This window comes from Pongo pygmaeus, chromosome 17 (assembly GCF_028885625.2).
Source record: "Pongo pygmaeus isolate AG05252 chromosome 17, NHGRI_mPonPyg2-v2.0_pri, whole genome shotgun sequence".
NCBI classification, from domain to species: domain Eukaryota; kingdom Metazoa; phylum Chordata; class Mammalia; order Primates; family Hominidae; genus Pongo; species Pongo pygmaeus.
The window spans coordinates 25,460,148-25,482,810 of record NC_072390.2 but is presented as its reverse complement, the minus strand read 5'-3'; the positions used below and the strand labels follow the sequence as shown (position 1 = coordinate 25,482,810).

The 22,663-nt window shown below is 46.7% G+C and overlaps 1 protein-coding gene and 1 long non-coding RNA gene across 3 annotated transcripts in view; one reads left to right on the top strand and one right to left on the bottom strand.

The window, feature by feature from the left end:
* Positions 1 to 290: 290 nt before the first annotated feature.
* LOC129018823 (uncharacterized) lies at positions 291 to 21,567 on the bottom strand. 2 transcript variants are annotated; one of them, XR_010124212.1, is made up of 4 exons: positions 12,217 to 21,567; positions 10,164 to 10,352; positions 7,385 to 7,495; positions 291 to 538 (listed from the first exon to the last, which is right to left on the bottom strand). It is a non-coding gene; the product is annotated as an uncharacterized LOC129018823 (long non-coding RNA). The 2 variants fall into 2 exon arrangements; XR_008495431.2 differs by lacking the exon at positions 12,217 to 21,567 and having other exon boundaries at positions 7,389 to 7,495; positions 10,164 to 11,636.
* RAB31 (RAB31, member RAS oncogene family) overlaps positions 11,811 to 22,663 on the top strand; it is a 154,382-nt gene continuing 143,529 nt past the window's right edge. The window contains exon 1 of the mRNA XM_054460787.2: positions 11,811 to 11,954. Coding sequence (XP_054316762.1) covers positions 11,916 to 11,954 — 39 coding nt within the window. The 5' untranslated portion in view covers positions 11,811 to 11,915. The remainder of the gene's footprint in view (positions 11,955 to 22,663) is intronic.

Here is a 22,663-nt window from a genome sequence, read left to right as displayed (position 1 = left end):
GTGGGCTCTGGTGTTAAGCTGGTCCCCACTTCTGCAGGTGTCTGTTTAAGCTGCCCTCTCCCTCTGTGTGTGTCTTTCTTTCACCCTCGCCTTCCCTTCAAAACCTAACAGTCCCGGTGGTGGGCCTTCTCTGTGCTGTGTTTTCTCTTTTTCTCTGACCTTCTCTGAGCTGTGGCTCTGAGACAGTTTACAACAGGCACCTGCCTCAACCTCCCAAACTGCTGGGATTACAGACGTAAGCTACCGCTGCTGGCCTAGAAAGGACATTTTCATACCCACAAGTAGGAAAGTCATACTCTCAGAATAATATAATTGGATACATTTCCTGCCAAGAAAAGTTTATCACATTACTTGTCCCCCCTCTCATTTTGCTGCAGATTGGTGGCAGTTTGTCATCGGCAACTTGGGAGCCATGTTTTAGGCGTGATGTGCAATGGGAGATAGGAGAAAGGCCAGGCCTGCCCTCCGCGAGCTCATCCCCAGGATCTCAGCTGGAGGCAATCTTGAATGGCATCTTGTCCAAGCTCCTTCTCAGTGTCTAGATGAAAGAAATGACACAGCTGAGGTCTAATAATGGAGCCACAACCATGACACAGTGTAAAATGTGGAAATCCTCTCAAGGAGGAATGGAAATGTCCAATAGGAATACTCTGAACTGGGCAGAGGAAAGAGAAAGCAGGGAGGCTTGAAGAAGCCGCATATAAACTAGACATTGAGGAGTGCTGTGATTTAGGCCAATGCTTCTCCAACTTTACTGTATGTCAGAATTACCTGGAGGGCTTGTGAACACACAGAATCCAGTTTCCAAATCAGTAGTCTAAGGAGGAGCCTGCATATTTGAACTTGTAACCATTTCTCAGCGAGCAGTATGACTTGCTGCCCAGCAGGATATTGATAAAATGTTCCCAAACCATTTCTGCCGAGCCTGGTTTGGAGACTATGCTTTGAGAATCACCAATTTAGATGTCCAGAGATTTGGGACTTCAGCAAAGGTACAGAGGCCAAAAGGTAGGGTGGGTTGGTGCAAGGAAGGTGGGTAGGTGGGATTCTGTAGAATAGTGAATGCTATGCTAAAGAGTTTAGACTTTACTTGGATGGGCAATGGGAAGGTGTACAAGAGTTTTGAACAGAAGAATAGAATTTAAAATCTTCTCTTTTTTTTGAGATGGAGTTTTCCTCTGTAGCCCAGGCTTGAGGGCAGTGGTACAATCTTGGCTCACTGCAACCTCTGCCTCCTGGGTTCAAACAATCCTCCCAAGTAGCTGGCATTACAGGCACACGGCCACCACGTCCAACTAATTTTTGTATTCTTAGTAGAGATGGGGTTTCACCATGTTGGCCAGGCTGGTTTCGAACTCCTGACCTCAAATGATCCACCCACCTTGGCCTCCCAAAGTGCTAGGATTACAGTGTGAGCCATCTCGTCCGACCAAGAGTAGAGTTTAAACCAGTATCACATAAGAAGGAGTGAAGTGTGAGTATATTCTAGAACATAGATGAACCTTGGAAACATTATGTTAAGTGAATGAAACCAGACACAAAAAGACACATATTGTATGATTCCATTCATTTTTCTCAACAAATATTTTCTGAGCATCTAGGGTACATCCTGGTGCAAGCACGTCTTGTTATCGTGGCCAGCTGGGGCTGGTTTAACACACCAGATGCTTATATTGTTTCTTTTTCATTTTCTAGATACACCTGTTTTCTATTCCTGGTCTGAGCTACAGCCCTCCTTCTCAAATCTCTTGGATAGTAAGGAAGTAATGCCTTTTTCATTTCTTTTCTCTGGATCATGCCCTGGGGTTAGGCTAGATAATACAGTCCAGACAAGGACCTGGACGGGTGATAGCACGGTCAGTGAAATCTCCCCAGTGTGTGGCCTTCTCCCCCTCGGGCCCACAGCCCCACTCAGTGGCCTTGCTATTTTGTTCTGAACCATTGTCTTCAGCTCTGACTTAACTCTGCCTCTCCACCGGGCCCTTCTTTCTGGTTCTGCCACTTCATGGACACTAGGTTAACCTTATGGACCACAGCTTTTCTGCTTTGGACCTGGATCTGTCTTCTCACATTTTTATTTTTATTTTTTAATCATTACTGCCCTTTCCTCATAACATTAATGGGACCAAATCCGTGTTTATACACATGAATTCTCACACTGGGGCCACAGCAACAGAAGTCTGGGAAACAGCCTATTTCCTAAAAGGGTCAGGGTGCAGAGGTGAGCTCAGACTGCAGGCTTCCTGAGGCCAGGACTCCTCGATGATCTTTTGCCATCTCTAGCTCCTGGCTGCATGTCTGGCACATAGCAGTACCTAATTCATATTTGGGAGAGCAAAGTCAGAACCAGTATGTGTGCATCCTGAGTGGGGGAGTCAGGACAAAAAATATTAGCTGAATATTATATTAATTGGGGTTCTCTAGAGAAGCATGAACTAATAGGAGATGAATAGATAGATGACAGATAGATAGATAGATAGATAGGTAGATAGATAGATTGATTTTAGGGAATTGGCTCATGCTATTATGGAGGTTGGCAAATCCAAAATCTGCAGGGCAGGCTGCAGGCTGGAAGCTCTTGGGAGAGTTGCTGCTGCAGCTTGAGTCTGAAGGCCCTCCGCTGGCAGAATTCCCTTTTCCTCTAAGGAGGTCAGTCTTTTTCTCTTAAGACCTTCAACTGATAGCCGGGTATGGTGGCAGGCACCTGTAGTCCCAGCTACTCAGGAGGCTGAGGCAGGAGAATGGCGTGAACCTGGGAGGCGGAGCTTGCAGTGAGCTGAGATAGCGCCACTGCACTCCAGCCTCGGTGACAGAGTGAGACTCCGTCTCAAAAAAAAAAAAAAGACTTTCAACTGATTGGATGAGGCCCACCTACATTAGCAGAATACCCTGGTTTACTACAAGTCCACTGATTTAAATGTTAGTCTCATGTAAGCTATCTTCACAGAAGCATTTAGAATAATGTTTGATGAAATGTCTATGGCCTAGCCAAGTTGATACATAAAAGTAACCATCACAGGCTGGGTGCGGTGGCTCACGCCAGTAATCCCAGCACTTTGGGAAGCTGAGGCAGGCAGATCACAAGGTCAAGAGATCGAAACCATCCTGGCCAAAATGGTGAAACCCTGTCTCTACTAAAAAATACAAAAATTAGCTAGGTGTGGTGGCGTGTGCCTGTAGTCCCAGCTACTTGGGAGGCTGAGGCAGGAGAATCCCTTGAACCCGGGAGGCGAAGGTTGCAGTGAGCCAAGATCGTGTCATTGCACTCTGGCCTGGGCAACAGAGCGAGACTCCATCTCTCTCTCTCTCTATATATATATAAAATTGTTGGGTTTACTGTTTACTCTTTAGGTAAGAACTGTACGGCACGAAAAATAACCTAGTTGAGAGGGAAATGTGTTTCACAGACGTGATCTCACATGTTCTACAAATATTTATTATTTTTACTCTTTGGGAGAAATTCCTCAGCCCTGCAGAGAAAATACCAAAATGTATTTTCTGAATCCCCTCCAGTCACCAGGGAGCAATAGGACCAGTGTGTGTGTGATTATGCCAGCCAGCACTGACCCGCTCATCTTTGCAGCTGATTCTCTATGTCAAGCTTTGATATTTTATTTCCCAGTCTGTTCAACATTTTTTTCCTGCATATCCCCACTAAGGCCTCAAGCTAAAAACTGAACGCATGGGATGGTAATTTACATGTTTACTGAAGTGCATGGGCTTAAATCCTGTCTGCAGCCCATCAAGGCAGACCTTTGCAGGGACTCTGCCTCAGTTTCAAGAACAATGGCACCTTCCTTTGGCAGGGGACAGTGACATCACTGACATAAGAAGCCTGGCAGGGCCCATGGGTACCTGGAACCTAGCTAGTAATTAACACTGAGTAAGTGTTGCTGTGGTTACTTGCATCATGCTCCCTTCCAGACGTTCACAGTCAAAAGAGAAGAGTACTCCTAGATAATCCTTAAACCTTCTAAGTTTCCTTTTCTTCCCTTCCTTATCCTCTATATGCAAATATACATTTGGCAACCAGCAGGGAGCTTTCAGATTCCTTATCTCTCACACCCACCAGAACCTAATTTTGTTCATGGAGAGTAAAAAATAAAATAAATATTGCATTGGGGGAAGGACATGTGAAGGCACCCACGTGACAGAGAATGTCTGTAAGGATATGAACATACATAAAGTCAGAAAGTATGATTCTAAAAGAGCAGTTTATTATTGTTTGAGCAGCCTGACCGGGCCTTCTCCTTTCTGTTCCACTCTAACCAGCACGGAGCTCTAGGTTTTACAACTTTGATAAGTTGATAAGTGAAAAATTCTTTTTTTTTTTTTTTTTCGTGACAGAGTCTTGTTCTGTTGCTCAGGCTGGAGTGCAGTGGTGCAATCTCAGCTCACTGCAGTCTCTGCCTCCCAGGTTCAAGCGATTCTCCTGCCTCAGCCTCCCGAGTAGGTGGGATTACAGGCATGCACTACCACGCCCGGCTAATTTTTGTGTTTTTAGTAGAGATGGGGTTTCACCATGTTGGCCAGGCTGGTCTCAAACTCCTGGCTTCAAGTGATCCGCCCACCTTGGCCTCCCAAAGTGCTGGGATTACAGGTGTGAACCACTGCACCCAGCCCAAAATTATTTCTTGATGCTTTAATCTGCATGTTTACTTACTTGTGAAATTGAACACCTTCTTCATACACACATTTCCTACTTGTGAACTCCCTGATTGCATCTGCTCATTTTTCCTAGTGGACCTTGGTGGTTTTGTGAAAAATAATAATGATAAATAATAATCTATTAGTTCTTTCTATATTGATTATTAACCGAGTCATATTTATGCCAAATATTTTCCCAGATTGCAGTTTTAAAAATTGTGTCTATGATATTTCTTCCATTAAGCAAGTGTTAACTTTTACTGAAGTGCATGGGCATGTCAGTCTTTCTCCCTGTGATTTTTGAGAGTAAATCTGCATTTCCTTCTCCCCGCTTCCTCCCCCATTTAGGAGAAATGGAGCCAGGGCCTCTCTGTCCTCGGGCTAACCACAGTAAACCCTCAGCTAATCTTTTTTTTTTTTTTGAGACGGAGTCTCACTCTATCGCCCAAGCTGGAGTGCAATGGCGTGATTTTGGCTCTGTGCAACCTCCGCCTCCTGAGTTCAAGCGATTCTCCTGCCTCAGCCTCCTGAGTAGCTGCGATTACAGATGCCCACCACCACGCCTGGCTAATTTTTGTATTTTTAGTAGAGATGGTGTTTCACCATGTTGCGCAGGCTGGTCTTGAACTCCTGACCTCAGGTGATCTACCCGCCTCTGCCTCCCAAAGTGCTGAGATTACAGGTGTGAGTCACCGCGCCCGGCCTGCCACTGGCTAATCTTGATGCCCCACTTTTGAACATCTGCTGACAGTAGAACCAGGGGAGGTTCCATAGCCTGAAACTCAGGAACCGCATGTGGGCTAGGGGAAGAACCATCTGGAGGAAGGCCAGCTTCCCACAAATCTTTACCCAAGGGAGGGTTCTGCCTTAAAGTCCTTAAAATGCCCTCTACCAGAGCTACTGAGGGTTGATTCTTAGGGTAAGGTTCAGTTCAGTAGAAGAATATGACATTGAACACAAGTGTGCAGGAGGGGGAAGGGCGGGGAGTTAGGAGAGAGCCACAAAAGGGGCTGGGGCCCCACCAGGAGACTGGGAAACCAAGCGCTCTTTTCTTATTTCCTATTTTTGTTCCTTTTTTAGACCCAGTATGTCTTTCAATAAAACAATGGTTATTTAGCTGAAGTTAGAATTTGCACATTTAAGCCTCCCACGTGAACTGAGTATAAGATGGAGAATCATAAGTAATTTAGATGTGCATAGCTATGCATGAAGTAGTTACGCTGTTTTCTAAATCTGGAGTCGTTTTTACATTCAGAAAAACTGAGGAAGGAAGTGAGGATGTTTGGAAGTCAGCACTTCCTTTTTAATGGATAGTAACAACCCAAAACAGTTTTATGGGCTTAGGGAAGGGGACAAGGTGACAACAATTGCAGTTTACATGTGAGTGAAGTTTCCCAGAATGCGGGACAATCAGGGCTAAAACCTGGACAGTCCCATGCAAACTGGGACGTTTTGTCATCTGGACTTGCTGTTCACACACACACACACACACACACACTCTAAACGAATGTGTGTAACCCTCCCCCAAAATAATGCAACAGCCTTTCAATATCCATCTTTGACAGAGGATGGAACTACAGGTTGAAGAGACTCCCTTAAATTCACACAGACTGGGCATAAAGGAGCCTGCATGTAAACCTGGTTCCATCTGATGTCAGAGGGCCCTTTCTGCCCTCCATGCTTGGGATTTATCGGTCGGGTCGGTGAACTCACTCTCTCACCCACCCACTCACCACATATTTTCAGAGTGCAGAATATGTGCTATGCGAAGGATTGGATTATGGATGATTCAGAACAGGCTCTGCTATATTGGTCATTGGGAAAGCCCATGAATAGCAAGGAGAATAGTAGTTCAAGAATAATCTTAAATAAAATTTATGGGAGGACTGAACTCTTACACTAGGCCCAACGGACCAGACCAAACCAGAATGGAGTCACTCCTGCTAGGTGCCAGGCTGTCCGATGGAACTTTGAAAAGGGCAGCTTTCCATAAAAATAGGAGATGCACAGCAGCTAATCAGAAGGGGCCCAGTTTACCTGAGCAGGTTTGATGAGGAAGTCCCCCATGCTTTAACCCTACAAGGGAAGTAACTCTGAAATGCCAATCTGCCTTTCGTTCCCCGTTTCTGCTTCTTCAGCCTTTCCTGCCTATAAAGACAAGTCCTTTGCCTAGCTCATTGGAGCACATTTTCTCAATTTTTGGATGGGATGCTGCCTGATTCATTAATCAGTAATAAAAGCCAATTAAATCTTTAACGTTGTTGAAATTTTGTTTTTTTAACAATAATAACCTCAGTAGAAATAAAATTTGCAAGAGTTCTAATGTAATTGGAGCCTTAAGGCAACTCAGTTAACCATTAAATACTTAGTACAGTAGTTCAGTACTCTTAGTACAGGTTAAGCATCCCTAATTTGAAATCCAAAATGCTCCAAAATTCGAAACTTTTTGACTGCTGACACAATGCTCAAAAGAAATGCTCATTGGAGCATTTTGGATTCGGGATTTTTGGATTAGAGGTGCTCCACTGGTAAGTATAATGCAAATATTCCAAAATCGGAAAAATGCTCCTGGTCCCAAGCATTTTGGATGACAGATACTCAACTTGTACGCAGATATTCTTAGAGGCACTTCAGATTAGGAAGAGTCTGCATTAGGTTCTTCCTCATCTAGGGCAGTCTTGGGAATTCAAACAAAACAAAGATCTATTTTTCCCCCATCACAAACACACACACTCACCTACCAGTTGACTAGGTTCAAACTCCAGCCATCCTGATCATCTTCTCCTTTACTTGGGGGTTGATTTCCATTGAATTTAAGGTTTGGCATCTCTGGAATTTATACCCATTTCTTGAATAAGAAGAGTTACAAAAATGAAGCAACTACACCAAGCCTCAGACATTTCACATCATACAATAGTCTCCTGTGTATATGTTTGTCTCTTTCCTTTATAGCTCGACGTCAATGTGGGTCCTCTTGCTCCATTCTTCCAGTGTCTAGCACAGTGTCTGCTATTTGCCGAATGGGTGGGTAAACAGCTAAACACAGAAATCCCTGCGATATGAGAATCGTTGCCAACATCTAAAATTAAACCAATTTTTAGTTTGATAGCAAATAATATTAAGGTACAAAAAAGTGAAGCACAACTCCTTTTAAGAAAAAGAAATCCTAAACTCCGTGTATTACTCTGAGCTTGCAGGAAAACTTACGTGACTCGCCAGAAGGAACAACCCAAGACAGTCTATGAAACAAAACTGGGGTTGTGGTGACTTTGATCTGCATCATTGTAGTTTAATTTCTCAGTTTTACAAGTAAGCAATGAAAATGAACAGGACTGACTGAACTACATGTTACTTAGGGCTTTCGGGAGGTGGTCACAGCTGAATTAATCCGTTTACCTTCCATGGGAGGTGTTAATATATATCTTATTGCTTATTTTCTTTTAACCCAACACTTTAAGCTCAGCCAGAGATCCAAGGGACAGTGGAGGTTGCTGGGCAGGAGTGTCAGTAAAGAGGCCAGTTGGATGTTGAGGATGGCTTAAGCTGCCCAGTGCTGGCTCTCAGGAATCTGGAAAATTTAAACATTATCACCTGACACCAATCCTTTGTGAGGTCCCAACAGAGCCTTCCTTGTCTTCAGTGAGAGCTGTCTACTTATTCTGGAACACTTCTGAGCACTCCCTTTGAGGCGATGGAGACGAGGAGGAGGCGAGCCCCCACCCTCCCCATCTCCCATCTAAGATGTCACCACACTTTCCACATGAAGACATCTGGAGTTGCAAAGGAGGCTGTGCAGTTTCTATCCGCTTACCTAATAGCCCCTACACCGAGCAGCCACCTTCCTTGGGGTTCTCAGGGACACTCCCTTTCCCACAGACAGGTTCCTTCAGTTTCCCGCCTCCCCCTGCCAGCTACTATCTCCTTTTTCAAGTCTGTGGGTGAATTGTGGGGTCCACTCACCTCTGTTTTTCTAAATCCCTCAAATCCCTTTCCTACCCTGGTATGTCCAGGATTCATCTCCTCAAAATTTGTTTAAAGGGCATGAGTTACAAATAAGGTTAGGTAGCACATGCTATTTAGACAGTTTCAGAAAGAGAACGAAAGAAGGAAGGAAAGAGGGAAGGAAGGAGTTGTTACGTAAATGAGAAATACTAAAAGGCTGTTTAACTGATATTGCAGACACTATAGTTCCATAAAAAAGATAAAATTATGAAAAACAAGGTTTGTAAACATTTTTATTTTTCCTTAATTGGCCCTTGAGCAGACCAGATGACTCAGTACTGGTCTCCAGGGATCAGCCTGCACTCCAGGGTGTTGTAACACATTTATATTGCTTATCCTATTTAACATTTTGAGTCATATTATTTTCACAGAACCTTATTTACTATAAACATCTCTACAAATCTACATAGTATACACATTTCATTTAATATCTAAGTAACATATACTATTGCACACCATTAAATACACCCAGTAAAGACCCCTGGCTTGCTTAATCATTCCTCAAATGTTAAGAGGTTTGAGTTACAATTAATGCAACAATCCTCCCTTTACCTCCATGGATATAATTTTTTTGTTGTTGTTTCTCTAACCCATTTATTTGTTTCTTTGTCTGCATATGTGTTTATATTCAAACAGGCAGCTTTGTTTACTTTTCGTCTTTGTATGTTATTGTTCAAAAAAGGATTTCCTGAATCAAAAAACATGATCAGTTTTATGACTGGCTTTTTCTGTTGGAGACTTTATAGCAGCAGAGAAGTGGAGGTCTGAATTAGCACAATGACCATTTATGTTACAAAATTCTCATAAGAAAAACTTGCATGTTCTATTTCTTAATCTGATAAATTGTCAGTTATGTACCATTGAATTTTTATCCCTGCTGAAGTTACACCAGAACTCCATATTTGCAGAAAATTCCAGAGGAGTCAGGATGGGCCTCATTAGTACAGTAATCATAGAGTGTAACAATAGAGAACATGGCACTTTTTTAAAAAGTCGAGAGCTGCCTCTGACCTGTCACTCTTAAAATATGTCTCCTAGCAGTCATCTTCCTGCCTTCCTGGGCTAGAGCTTTATAGGTTACCTTAGGGTGATCCTGGGGACCTGGTTTTCATGAGGCCATGGTTAAGCTCAGGGGTGACCTGGCTGGGGAGAGGGTATAAACCCATGAACACGAGTCAGTTGACAGACTAGGATTGCCACTTTGTAAAGAAGAGCCCAAGGCCTGATCAGAATGAGACACAAATGAGGTCATTTTTAACAGAACTAGGAGAGGAGAGAAAGACAAATAGACTGGGGCGATTCTCAGGGAGGGAAGGGCTAGATAGGGGACTCTTTTGGGAGAGCCTAGAAACAACACAAGCGTCCCAGACACCCGGGCTAGTGGAGAAGAGAGCAGAATGAGAGCAGTCATGAAAAAGAGTAAGGGAACACAAGAGAAATTCGGTTTGCCTATTTCTGTCTGGACACAGTTCTGCCCTTGGCAATCTAAGGCAACTTCACAAAGCTCCACTCACTGCACAGGATGTAGAACACAGCGGAGGCTTCCATTCTGGTTTGACTGGCTTTTGGGAATCAAGCTGGAAAGCCAAAAGGACACGTTCCAGTGTGGAGATCCAAGTCTTAGTAGGTGCCCTGACGGCCGGCGAAGGCCTTGGGGGAGGTGTCTTTGCAACTGTGTAGGGGTGGTTTTCTGATTAGCAAATCTGAGGGCAGGGAGATATTGTGATCAAGACTGTTTGATTCTGGGCAAGCCTCTTTTTACCCTTCCCACATAGAAGACTCTGCTTTGGATACAAAGTCAAGGACGGATACTGATACAATGGACCTGTAACTTGCCCATGGCTGCCTTTTGAACAATTTAGTCCATTTGAGTAACCTCCACAAGCCTGCACCTCCAGGGCAAAGTTCCTGCTCTTCTGGGGAATTTAACTGTGAATTGTCTGTTTCTGGGCCCATTTTGACTCCAGTATTCCAGGACTTATCTCTTTGGAGGCCTTGATTTGGAATTTCCCATTGGATGGGGCTACTTGCATACTGGGTAGCTTCAACCTGGCTTCTATAAGAACAAAGCCAGATGATCACGGTGGGTGGTCTGCTAGGAGAATGGAAATGCCATTGATTAAAATTGGAAGGTTAGGAGAGAGGCCTGAGAGTTTGGGATAGGAGATGAAGTTTTAAAAAATCAGTTTTTAAAAAAACATTTCCCATCTGAAATGCCAGTGAATTGTTCAGATAGATTACACTGAAAAGGCTGACATTTCTGTAGCAGCAACGAATGAAGTCATCTGAGTGGATGAGGTGCTCTAGGCCATACATGGAGAAGAGAACACAGTTACCCAAGCCTCCCCTGACTGTGTGCGGCCACAGACTCTGCTCATTTCCCAGTTAGGAAGGATGCAGGGGTCTGCTGGGATCTCCATGTTTCTACCTGTACTTCTGAGGACTGGGTTTCTGCCCACACAAGTTGCAGGATTTGCTCTACTGAGAAAAAGAGTTTTGCTCCAGCAAGCAAGTTTCCTGTTTCAGACACGGACAGCGAGTTTTGCTTCTAGAATCATTTTCAGCTACATACAGAAAAATGAACTTGGCTGAGCTGAAGAGCCACACATGTTCAACGGAAGCTCGGGTATTAGGAACGTCGAGAAAGGCAGGCCGAAAAGTTAGCCCCCTTCTCCTCACCCCTGTCCTCACAGCGGCCCCTTCAGTGGCCTGACTTTTTCTGCTTGGGACCCAGAATGTCGCTTGAGGATGGGACGACCCGCAGACCTCCACGCGCTGCCATGCAAACGGCCTCGGCCGAGAGCATCCGCTTTCCAGATGAGAATGGCATCTTCAGGGACCCGCTGGTAGTGGGGCCAGGTCTCCACAGGGCCGGTCCAGTCCTTGCTACCCACCCGGGCCCTGCGGCCAGGCGGGGCCGGGAGGGGCGGATGCCGGAGGGCGCTGGGGGAGGCCGACCCGCGCGGGGCTGGTCCGAGGGCGGAGGCAACCCGCCGGCGACGCCGCAGGTCCCGGGTGGCTGACGCCGTCCGGGGGCGTTCCTGGGAGCTGGGGGCCGGCGAGGCTGGACCCGACGCGCCCGGGAGGAGCCGGCCGGCGGCCACGTGATCCACCGCGGCGGGGCCGGCGGCCCAGAAATAGCAGCGGCGGCGGTTCCGCCCGCGGGCGGCGCGAGCGAGTGGCCGAGGCGGGAGACGCCGGCGGGGCGCGGGCGCGGCGGCCCCGGAGGATGCTGCTGAGCCCCGGCACTGCCTGGCCGCGAGCACATGATGGCGATACGGGAGCTCAAAGTGTGCCTTCTCGGGGTGAGTCCTGGCCGCCACCCGCCGGCGGACCCCGGCCCGCGCTCTCGCTCCGCTTCGCTCCCCTATTCCCTGCGCGCTCAGTCCCCGTGATCCCCTCGCTCTCCGCACCCCTCTCGTAGCCCCCGTCCCCCTCGTCCGTGCGCCCCCTGGTTCCCCGGGTCCCCCTCGCTCGCCTAGTCCGTGCACCCCTCGCTCTCCGCACCCCTCTTGTTCCCCGCCTCCCCCACGTCCGTGCGCCCCTCTGGTCCGCCCCCGCTCTCACCCTGCCGGGGTCCGGGTCCGAGCCTGCCTCGGGCTTTCTCCGCTCTTTCCTCCCGGCCCGCGAGTCCCCGGATCCGCGGCGACCTCGCGGGGACCCCCGGCGGGGACGGGGCAGTGGCGGCGAGTCTGGGGCCCCGAGGGCTTTCTCCTCCGCTTTTGATAGTTTCCTTCCGGCAGAAAGTTTAAGTTGCTCAGCCAAGTCGCTGAGTGCTCTTTTGCCTCCTGGGGGCAATTGATTTATTCACTTAAAACAGAAAAATAAAACCAAAAGCGAACCCAGCCAAGGGGGTGAAAGCCGAGGGCGCGGCCGGGGTGGAAGGTGAGGCAGTGACCTGTGCGGAGCGCGCCCAGCAAACTTCCCTGCTGCGGGTGAAAGAAGCAGCCTGGGAAAGTCCTCCCCACCACCACTCCCCTAAAGTGGGGTTTTCTCCTCCCGAACAAGCCTTAAAGCAGCCAGAAACAAAGAAGCAGTCAATCTGTGCGGCCCGGGGACTGCAGACAGAGGACCCAGCGAGGACGCAGGGACCCGCTGGCGAACCGCCCCTGGGAATTCAGATAAACGTAGGGTCGCTTCCTTTCGGGGGCCCACATCGCATTCCAGAATTCCTTCTTCTAAAAGAAGAGCCGGTTCTAAGGGCGTTTTCAGCAGCCTTTGGCATCTGGTGTACCCGCCCGTGTCATTGGCAAAGGTGGTCTCATGAAAACCATTTCCTAAAAAAGGGCAGCGAAAGGGTCGCATTCTTGTGCGAACTGATCTGTCAAGATGGGGGTACAAGAACTGTAGAAAGAGGAAATGATTTCGGTGAGGACTGAATTGTGCCAGCGTCTCTAGGCTTCCTCTAGGCTCTTCTGGAACCTCCGGCAGGCTCCCATCACCGGCTCCCATCACCGGCCTCTTCCAAAACCATCCCTTACCCTAACTCGATTGTCCGGTTGGCTTATAATTCCAGAGGATCTGGGAAGGCCCTGCCCTCCCTGGTAGCCCCTGGCACAGACCGTACAGATCCCCACCTCCCCCGACTTGCTTAGCCACAGCCAGGATCTAGTCTGGTGTTTCTCTGTTGACTTTTTTGTATGGCAGGAGTGGGTTTTCCTGTTCCCCAGGCCCTCTAATATTTCCAGACATAAATTCCAGGAATCCCATGCTTCCCTCTTGAGGGGCCATTTCAGCCTCAGGAAAGGCCTTCAGAGACTGAGAAGGAATGTCGTGTTCCAAGGAATGAAGCCTTGATGTGCGGTGTTTGTCAAGACTGGCCTTGGGAAAGGTGAAATAGGACATATTTTTGCCTTTTTTTCTTAATCTCTTTCTCTTGACTTTTACTGACGTGGTCCAAGCCCTGCCCTATCGCAGGACCCCTTATTTTCAATTTCGGTGTTTAGGGACAGGTCTCTATATCCTCCTACCAGGACACTGATCAGGTGGCAAGAACCCTGTGTCAAGAGGCAGGAAACCTAGGCTCTCATTCTTCCCCACCAACGAGCTGTGTCGTTTTAGCAAAGCAACTCAGTGGCCTCATCTATGAAATGGGCATAATAACATGTTCCCCCTTAAGGCAGAGGACTATACCAGATGATCTCTTAAGATACATGTTACCATTTCCTGCTAATGTATGAGTTCAGGGTGCCAATTAGCAAACTTGGGAGAGGAGGAAGCTGGAGGAAATCTCTTCTTTTATCTCCAAGAATGACACACACTCTTTGAGTGGCTTCCTGCAGACAGTGCTTTACCTTTGCCAATTCTGTGTGTAGGAATTTGAACTTGGAGTTGGAAGAACCATGCCAAAGCAGAGAAGGAAGAGGTTTCTGGGCAGACAGAGGCTTTGAAACATCAATCGTGGCCGGTCGCGGTGGCTCACACCTGTCATCCCAGCACTTTGGGAGGCTGAGGCGGGGGGATCATTTGAGGTCAGGAGTTCAAGACCAGCCTGGCCAACATGGTGAAACCCCGTCTCTACTAAAAATACAAAAAAAAGTTAGCTAGGCGGTAGCAGCGCATGCTTGTAATCCCAGCTACTCGGGAGGCTGAGGCAGGAGAATCACTTGAGCCTGGGAGGTGGAGGTTGCAGTGAGCTGAAATCACGCCACTGCACTCCAGTCCGGGCAACAGAGTGAGACTCTATCTCAAAAAAAAAAAAAAGAAAAGAAAAGAAAAGAAACATCGATCATATCACACCACATCTGTGGCTTCCCTTTTTTTTTTTTTTTTTTTTTGAGGGTGGCTGTAAGTTTCAGTTTTATTGAAATCAGAGGACATTTTATTTGAAAGACCAAATGACCTTATTGTCCACACTGAGTAAGATTTGCCACATCCCCTCGTTTGGCTGGCTCTTTCCTGGGTGAGATGTGTGCAGCAGGCTGTGTTTTAGCTGCTCATCCAATTAGGCTGATTCTCTGGGTGGGATAACATTTGAGGGAGATCAAAACCATTTGACTGTCTTCGGTTTACTCTCTTCTGTCTCTCTCTCTCTCTTTTGTTTTGAGACAAGGTCACGTTCTGTCATCCAGGCTGGAGTGCAGTGGTGCCATCATAGCTCACCGCACCCTCCAACTCCTGGGCTCAGTGGATCCTTCTGCATCAGCCTAGGCTTATTCTCTTGATTTGAGAGACCCTGTGGATCAGCCAGTGCTAAGTCCAAAAGTCCTTTAAAAAAATATACATTTTTGAGATAGGGTCTCACTCTGTCACCCAGGCTGGAGTGCAATGGTGCCATCATGGCTCACTGCAGCCTCAGCCTCCCAAGCTTAGGTGATCCTCCCACCTCAGCCTGCCGAGTAGCTGGGACCACAGGTGTGCACCACCCAGCCCAGCTAATACTTTTTATTATTTTTGTAGAGATGGGGTCTCCCTATGTTGCCCAGCCTCTTTCAACATTTTAACAGGAACCTTGGGCTCATTTGTGCTTTGCGTAGGGAGGTCTGTCTTTTCTGGGTGAAGTTTTGTGTGTGGCTGGCACTCAGCTTCCTGTTTTTTAGCCATGAGACACCTCCCTGAAGTCTTGGTATGACCAAGACCCTGACAGCCACACCTTCTTTCTCCCTGTTACAATCACTTTCTGTTGGGTTTCCCTTATAAGGTGATAGAGAACATAGACTTCATAACAAAATCTCACTCTCACTGGGAAGGCTGAGGGGTTGGTCTTTTTGTGCCTGGTCCTGTGCTCAGTGAGGACTTGGGGACATGCTTCCCATTTAAGGTATAGGTTGTTTTAGGCATGGGCAGTAGGCACTTTCAGCACAGGCTCCCTGCTGGTCACTCTTTGCTGTAGTTTCCTGCTCCATCCATGGGGTCGGAGGTCTTACCTCCTGACGTTAGAGTCATTTGCAGCAGGTGGGAGTGAAAGTGGGCCGGGTGCCAGGTCTTCTTTACCTGAACTTCTCCTGTCCTCCTGGCATGTTAGGAATGTCCAAGCTTATTTCTTTGGTGAATGCTCCCACATGGGATGGACAATGGCCTGTGGAACATTCTCTGAATGCTTTGTGTTCTTGGAAACCAAGGACTGAAGAGCACTGGGTTTGTTTAGGTTACCTGTTATAAATTCTTGGCTCACATTTCATATGTGGACTTTCTTGGGTTTATTCCACATGGGGACAGCCCAGCAAGCCTTTGTGAACGCCCTTTCCTGGCCTGAGCCGAGTCACCTGTGGAAGTCAGCCATGCAGGAGGGTGTGCTTGATGGGGGGAAGCACCCTGGGCAGGACCCCGTGAGTTTCCTTCTTACCAGGAAAGTGTCATTCGTCCCACTTTGTGATCTGAACTGGTATTATGAAACATGAAGCTTAAAGGCAACAAAGTACGTTAACAACAACAACAACAAAAAAACTTAACAAAAACAACACTGAGGCAGCAGCTGCTTCAGCCCCAAAGGTGGAAAAGTTTCCCAGTATGCATTTTTAACAAACATCACCATGTGGCAAGAAGCAAGAGGAAGGGAGAGAGTGGGGAGGAGGAGAAAGAGAAGGAGGGGACCTTTGTTTTGTTATTTCCTTGGGGTATTTGTGTGCGTGCACTTAAAAACTGCTTCCTGATGGAATCCCAAAGAGATTTATATTTGGACTTTGGTTGTCTTGACAACAATTTAGAAATTCCTACCACTTCCTCAATAGCTGAGTGATCAGTTAGAAGAGCCGATGGCTTCCCTGCTTCTGGTAAGGAGCTTGTTGAAGCGTCTTTGTTGGGATCTATAGGGTGGCTCATCAAAGAGCAGTCAAATACCTGGGATTTGGTGAGACATCTGGGTAATGGGGACTTCACCTGTGTCCAGGGCCTTCGCCTGGAAGGCCTCTTGTCTCCCCAGAGACACTAGGACGCAAGAGTAGAACAGATTTATACTCACAGTAAGGCAGATCATCAGAACTGTGCAACCTCACATGAGCTGCTTTGAGCACTGTATGACAGAGTATCCAATAAGGTGATAAGAATTTGTTAGTGTTATTGTGGAAGGAAGTAATGCATAGGATAGTGGGTTGGGCTAGGTAATGATCACATTTGCTTTCCAAGTCTGAGATTCTAGTAACTTACTATTTTTTGCCCCCCGAGACTGGCATTTCTTGGGGAAAGGGGATGGTGGGGAGGGTTGAGTGGCTAGGCACAGCATTTATTTCTTGGCACAACTGATTCCTCTACTAAATTGAACCATTTGTGGAAAGTATGTTCAGCATTGGTGACTCTGGGTACCTTCTATGTTACACGAGAATAAATATGATATAGTGGGCTATCTTCCCAGCAGTGCCTGGCATGTGGTAACACTGTGTCTTATGCACCCATCCCAGGCTGATGGAATCCATCAGGGTCCCTTTGTTCCTCTTTTGTTCAGGGTCAACATTGCTGCTTTCATTCTCCCTCAGCTTTCAGAGCTCAGTGCATCTCTGGAGTGTGTATCAGAATCATTTGAGGAGCATTTTCAAGCTTCTCATGGTCCCTTCCCCCATCCCTTATGCCTTAATTTGAGCTGCTGTCACAAAAATACCATAGGCTGGAGGGTTTAAACAATAGACATTTAATTCTCACAGTTCTGGAGGTTGGGAAGTCTAAGACCAAGGTGCTGGCAGATCTAGTGCCTGGTGAGGGCTCGATTTCTGGTTTGCAGACAGCTGCCTTCTTGCTGTAACTTCACATGAACGAGAGAGTACTCGGTCTCTTTCTCTTCTTATAAGGACGCCAACCCCATTCATGAAGGCTCTACCCTCACAACCTAAGCACCTCCCAAAGGCCCACCTCCTAATATCCTCACATTGGAGGTTAGGCTTCAAAATGTGAATTTTGTTGGAGGGACACAAATATTAATTCCATAGTACCTTGTCAATAGTTTCAGGCATGTGGCCTCTATTTTTGCCCTGGCCCAATGACGCTGTTTTAGTGAGTGTGATATATCCCTTAGGTCTGCTCTAAGGCCATGGCCATGAGAAAATAGGAAACTTTACATTTTAAGATGCTAGGACAGTGGTCCCCAACCTTTTTGGCACCAGGGATCAGTTTCATGGAAGACGATTTTTCCACAGATGGGAGCAGAAGGCGGGAGATGGTTTTAGGATGAAACTGTTCCACGTCAGATCATCAGGCATTAGTTAGATTCTCACAAGGAGCATGCAACCTAGATCCCTCACATGCGCAGTTCACAACAGGGTTTGCGCTCCTGTGAGAATCTAATGCCACCATTGATTTGACAGGAGGCAGAGTTCAGCTGGTAATGCTCACTCACTGTTCACCTCCCGCTGTGCAACCTGGTTCCTAACAAGCCATGGGTCAGTACCGCCCCAGGGGTTGGGGACCTCTGTGCTAGAACGCAAAAGATTTTGAGTTCACTAATTGGAAAAGACCTTTAAAATTTAATTAAGCCTGGTAGATAACACTTATTTGGTGTTTGCATGCCTGTGCAGATTTTACACTTTCATTTATCTTAGTTTTTATCATTTATGACATGTGTTTGAAAATGGAATAGGTATTCATTCATTCAGCCATTCACCATTTGTGGAGTGTTTCTTTTATGCTGGGAGCTGTAGGTGGCTGCGTGTAGACAGGATGGCAGTGATTGCTGCCTTCCCAAGGACACGAACACACCAGCAGTGAGCTCTGTGGCACTGACTGGATTCTTATTATGGTGCTTACCATGGCCCACCATGCAGAACAGAAGTAGTGTGTGTGATGATGAGAAATACTGACTGTCATCCCGCTTAGTAGACTTGATGGCATGGGAGGGACAGAAAGTTCTTGCTCCAGGTCTGTCTTGGGTACCTGCTGTTGCACAGTGCTGTGCTAACTCTGCTAGAGACAGAAAGTAGGTCAGGCAGGGATCTGGTCCCTGCCTGGGATGGAGAGGGCTTCTGGTTGGTTCCTGTGCCACACACACAGGAACACGGCCCTTGCTGATGGGTGTGATGCAGGAGGTGTTGCATGTACAGTGGGATATGGTGGGAGTCATATACAGTGGGGGCTGTGAAGTGGGGAGCTGGGAAGGTTTCTTGGAGTAGGAAGGATTTGAACAGTGCCTAAATGGACAGGGAAGGAAAGGTGGGTGTGCACTCCAGGCCCTGGCAGGGGGCTTGGATCTCACTGTATTTTCTGGCACAGTCCCTCCTCTCCCAGCCTGCCCACTCTTCCATTGACACCCCCTACTCCCTGTCTCTGTAGCACTGGGTCTTTTATTTTTAATTCCCTTTGCCCCATTTTTTTTTTTAAATTTAAGACTTAGACAACAGTTGAAAGGACTATGAATGTCCCCTAGATTCAGCAGGAATAACATTTTATCACTTGTCCTTTGTCTCTCTCTCTCTTTTTTTTTTGACATGGAGTCTCACTCTGTCAACCATCCTGGGGTGCAGTGGCACAATCTCGGCTCACTGCAACCTCCACCTCCTGGGTTCAAGCAATTCTCTTGCCTCAGTCTCCTGAGCAGCTGGGATCACAAGTGTGCAACACCATGCCCAGCTAATTTTTGTATTTTTTTTAGTAGAGATGGCGTTTCACCATGTTGGCCAGCTGGTCTCGAACTCCTGGCCTCAAGCAATCTGCCTGCCTTGACCTCCCAAAGTGTTGGGATTACAGGCGTGAGCCACCGCGCCCAGCCTGTCTTTCTGTTTATAAATAATACTAAATATTTTTTTTGAACCATTTAAAAGTAAGTTGCAGACATGATGGCACTTTACCCCCAAATACTTCGGTATGTGTCTTTTAGGAAAAAGGGCATTCTCCTATGTAACCACAATACTATGCTCCCATCCCCTAAATTGAACACAGGTACAATAATAGTATCAAACATATGGTCCATGTTCGGATGTTTCCAGTTGCCCCCAAATGTCCTTTCCAGCTGTTTAAAGGGTCCAGTTAGAGATCATGTATTTCATTTGGTTGTCCTGTCTCTTTAGTCACTGTGCATCTAAAACAGTTCCCCTTCTTTTTTCCCCATGACTCTGGCATTTTTGAGGAATCCAGGCCAGTTGTCTTGTAGGCGGTCCCAAGATCTGGAAGTGTCTGATTGTTTCCTCATTACTTCTTTCAGGTTCATTGTTTTGGTGAGAATACAACGCAGGCGATCTTGAGTGGTCTTATTTTTTAACGTGATCATGTATAATATTAAAATACTTTTTCCCACTTATCTCTGTGGCATTTATTTAAAAAAATTTCTTAGCTTCTGCAAGTGTCAGGCACTGGTGTGTCTGACACAGGACTTTGACCTCTTGGAGCCTACATTTTAGTAGGAAAGTGGGGAAAATAAATCATATAGTCTGTTAGGAGGTGGTATGTGCTTTATGGGAAAAGAAGGCAAGAGGTGGGAGTGGGCTGGCGGGGGTGACAATTGAGTGTGCTCAGTGTCTTCAGAGCCCAGGGTGGAGGCTTCTGCCTCTTGTTTACCCGGAGATTGACGCTGGTCCTACAGCTTCCTCCTGTGGTAAGCTGCTGAGCTGTGGAGAGGAGAGTATGTCCTAAGGAGCCAGAGTGGTCTTTCTTGTTGCCTAACTTTGTCAGCAGAAATGAGGAAAAGAAAAGTGGAATTTTTGAGACGGAGTCTTGCTCTGTCACCCAGGCTGGAATGCAGTGGTGTGATCGTAACTCATTATAGCCTTGAACTCCTGGGCTCAAGTGATCCTCCTGCCTCAGCTTCCTGAGTAGCTGGGACTACAGGCGTGCCACCACACTTGGCTGATTTTCTTTCTTTCTTTCTTTCTTTTCTTTCTTTTCTTTCTTTCTTTTTTTTTTGGTAGAGATGGGGTCTTGCTGTGTTGTCCAGGCTAGTCTTGAATTCATGGGCTCAAGCAATCCTCCCACCTCAGCCTCCCCCAAAATATTGGGATTACAGGTGTGAGTCACTTTGCCCAGCCAAAAAGTGGGCTTCTTTTTTGTTTTTATTTTTGAGACAGGATCTCACTCTGTCACCCAGGCTGGAGTGCAATGGTACAATCACAGCTCACTGCAGCCTCAACCTCCCAGTCTCAAGTGATCCTCCTGCTTCCGAAAAGTGGGATTTAACATCAGGTCACCAAATGGGTTTTTCACTGTGGGATCTTTTGATGAGTTTTTTTCGAATACATTTCTTTGGTTTAGATGTCTCAGACCTGCTTGAATTCTCTAGAAGTCATGAATGTGGCTTCTGTTTGCACCATATTTAACCCAGAAGATCTCTTAGGCTACTTTCAGTTCCCCCAGACGTGCCTAGGAGACTCGAGTTATCAGAAAATTGAAGGGGCCTGCAGGACAGCAAACAGAACACAGGGAGGTCGTTTCCCTTCTATTTTCTCTTCTTTGAACAGGATGTCACAGAGAGTTAGATGCCTTTATATCAATGTATTTTTTTTGAAGAAAAAGATACTTGCATTCTCCAGGACTACTCTCTGCCCTCATGGAATCACTTTCCTAACTAGGATCTGCAAATATAATGTGTAGCTCTGGGAGGGAAGGACAGAGGGAGAAAGTGGGAGAGACGAAGAGAGAAAGAAGAGAAACGAAGGAGAAAGACAGACGCGCATGTACACATACAGACACACGCACACACAGTATGTGGAGTATCACATAAAATTTGCCCTCTGCTGGCAAGGAGAAAGAGCAAGGTGTTCTTGTTTGTTTGTTTGTTTGTTTTTTAAATAATCAGATTATTGGCCAGAGCATTTACATTTATGGTAAAGTTAATTAAGAAAGTTTTATTTATTTACTTTTTATTTATTTTATTTACTTTTTTTGAGACAGGGTCTTGCCCAGGCTGGAGTGCAGTGGTGCAATCACAGCTCACTGCAGCCTCGACCTCCCGGGTTCAAGCAATCCTCCTACCTCAGCCTCCCGAGTAGCTGGGACTATAGGTGCCCACCACCACACTTGGATAATTTTTTTGGTTTCTTTTGTAGAGACGGGGCTTGCCACGTTGCCCAGGCTGGTCTTGAACTCCTGGGCTCAAGTGATCCACCTGCCTCAGCCTCCCAAAGTGCTGGGATTAGAAAGTGTTTTTTAAAGTTCATCTCATGGCATAAATACTACATAGTTAATTTATACTTCATTTTAGCAGCTAAAATATTTTCTGAATTTTTTTTTTGTTTGAGATGGAGTTTTGCTTTTGTTACCAAGGCTGGAGTGCAATGGTGTGATCTCGACTCACTGCAACCTCTGCCTCCTGGGTTCAAGCAGTTCTCTTGCGTCAGCCTCCCAGGTAGCTGGGATTACAGGCATGCGCCACCATGCCTGGCTAATTTTGTATTTTTAGTAGAGATGGGGTTTCACTGTGTTGGTCAGGCTGGTCTTGAACTCCTGACCTCAGGTGACCCACCTGCCTCAGCCTCCCAAAGTGCTGGGATTACAGGCATGAGCCACTGCAACCAGCCTTATTTTCTGAACTTTCATAATAAACTTCTAAAGAGCTAATTTTTTAAATTATCAAGTAGTTTAGTCTTTTTGGGCTGTTATAGTAAAGCACCATAGACTGGGGGCTGAAAAACAAGAGAAGTGTATTTCCTGCAGTTCTGGAGGCTGGAAGTCCACCATCAGGGTGCCAATACGGGCAGGTTCTGATGAGGGCTCTCTAAGGGGTTGCAGACTGAGTCTTCCCTTTGGGTAAGGGAGCTCCCTGGGGCCTCTTCCATAAGGGCACTAATCCCATTCACGAGAGCTCTAGCCTTCTGACCTAATCACCTTCCAAAGGCTCTACCTCCTAGTATTATCACTTTGGAGGTCAGGATTTCAACATACGAATTTTGGGGACCACAAATATTCAGACCATAACATAAAGTGATGCATGCTGATTACAATTTGAAGGCCAGGCATGGTGACTCACCTGTAATGCCAGCACTTTGGAAAGCCAAGGATGGTGGATCACTTGAGGTCAGGAGTTCAAGACCAGCCTGGCCAACATGGTGAAACCCACTCTCTGCTAAAAATATAAAAATTAGCTGAGCGTGGTGGCGTGTGCCTATAATCCCAGCTACTAGGGAGGCTGGAGCATGAGAATCGCTTGAACCTAGGAGGTGGA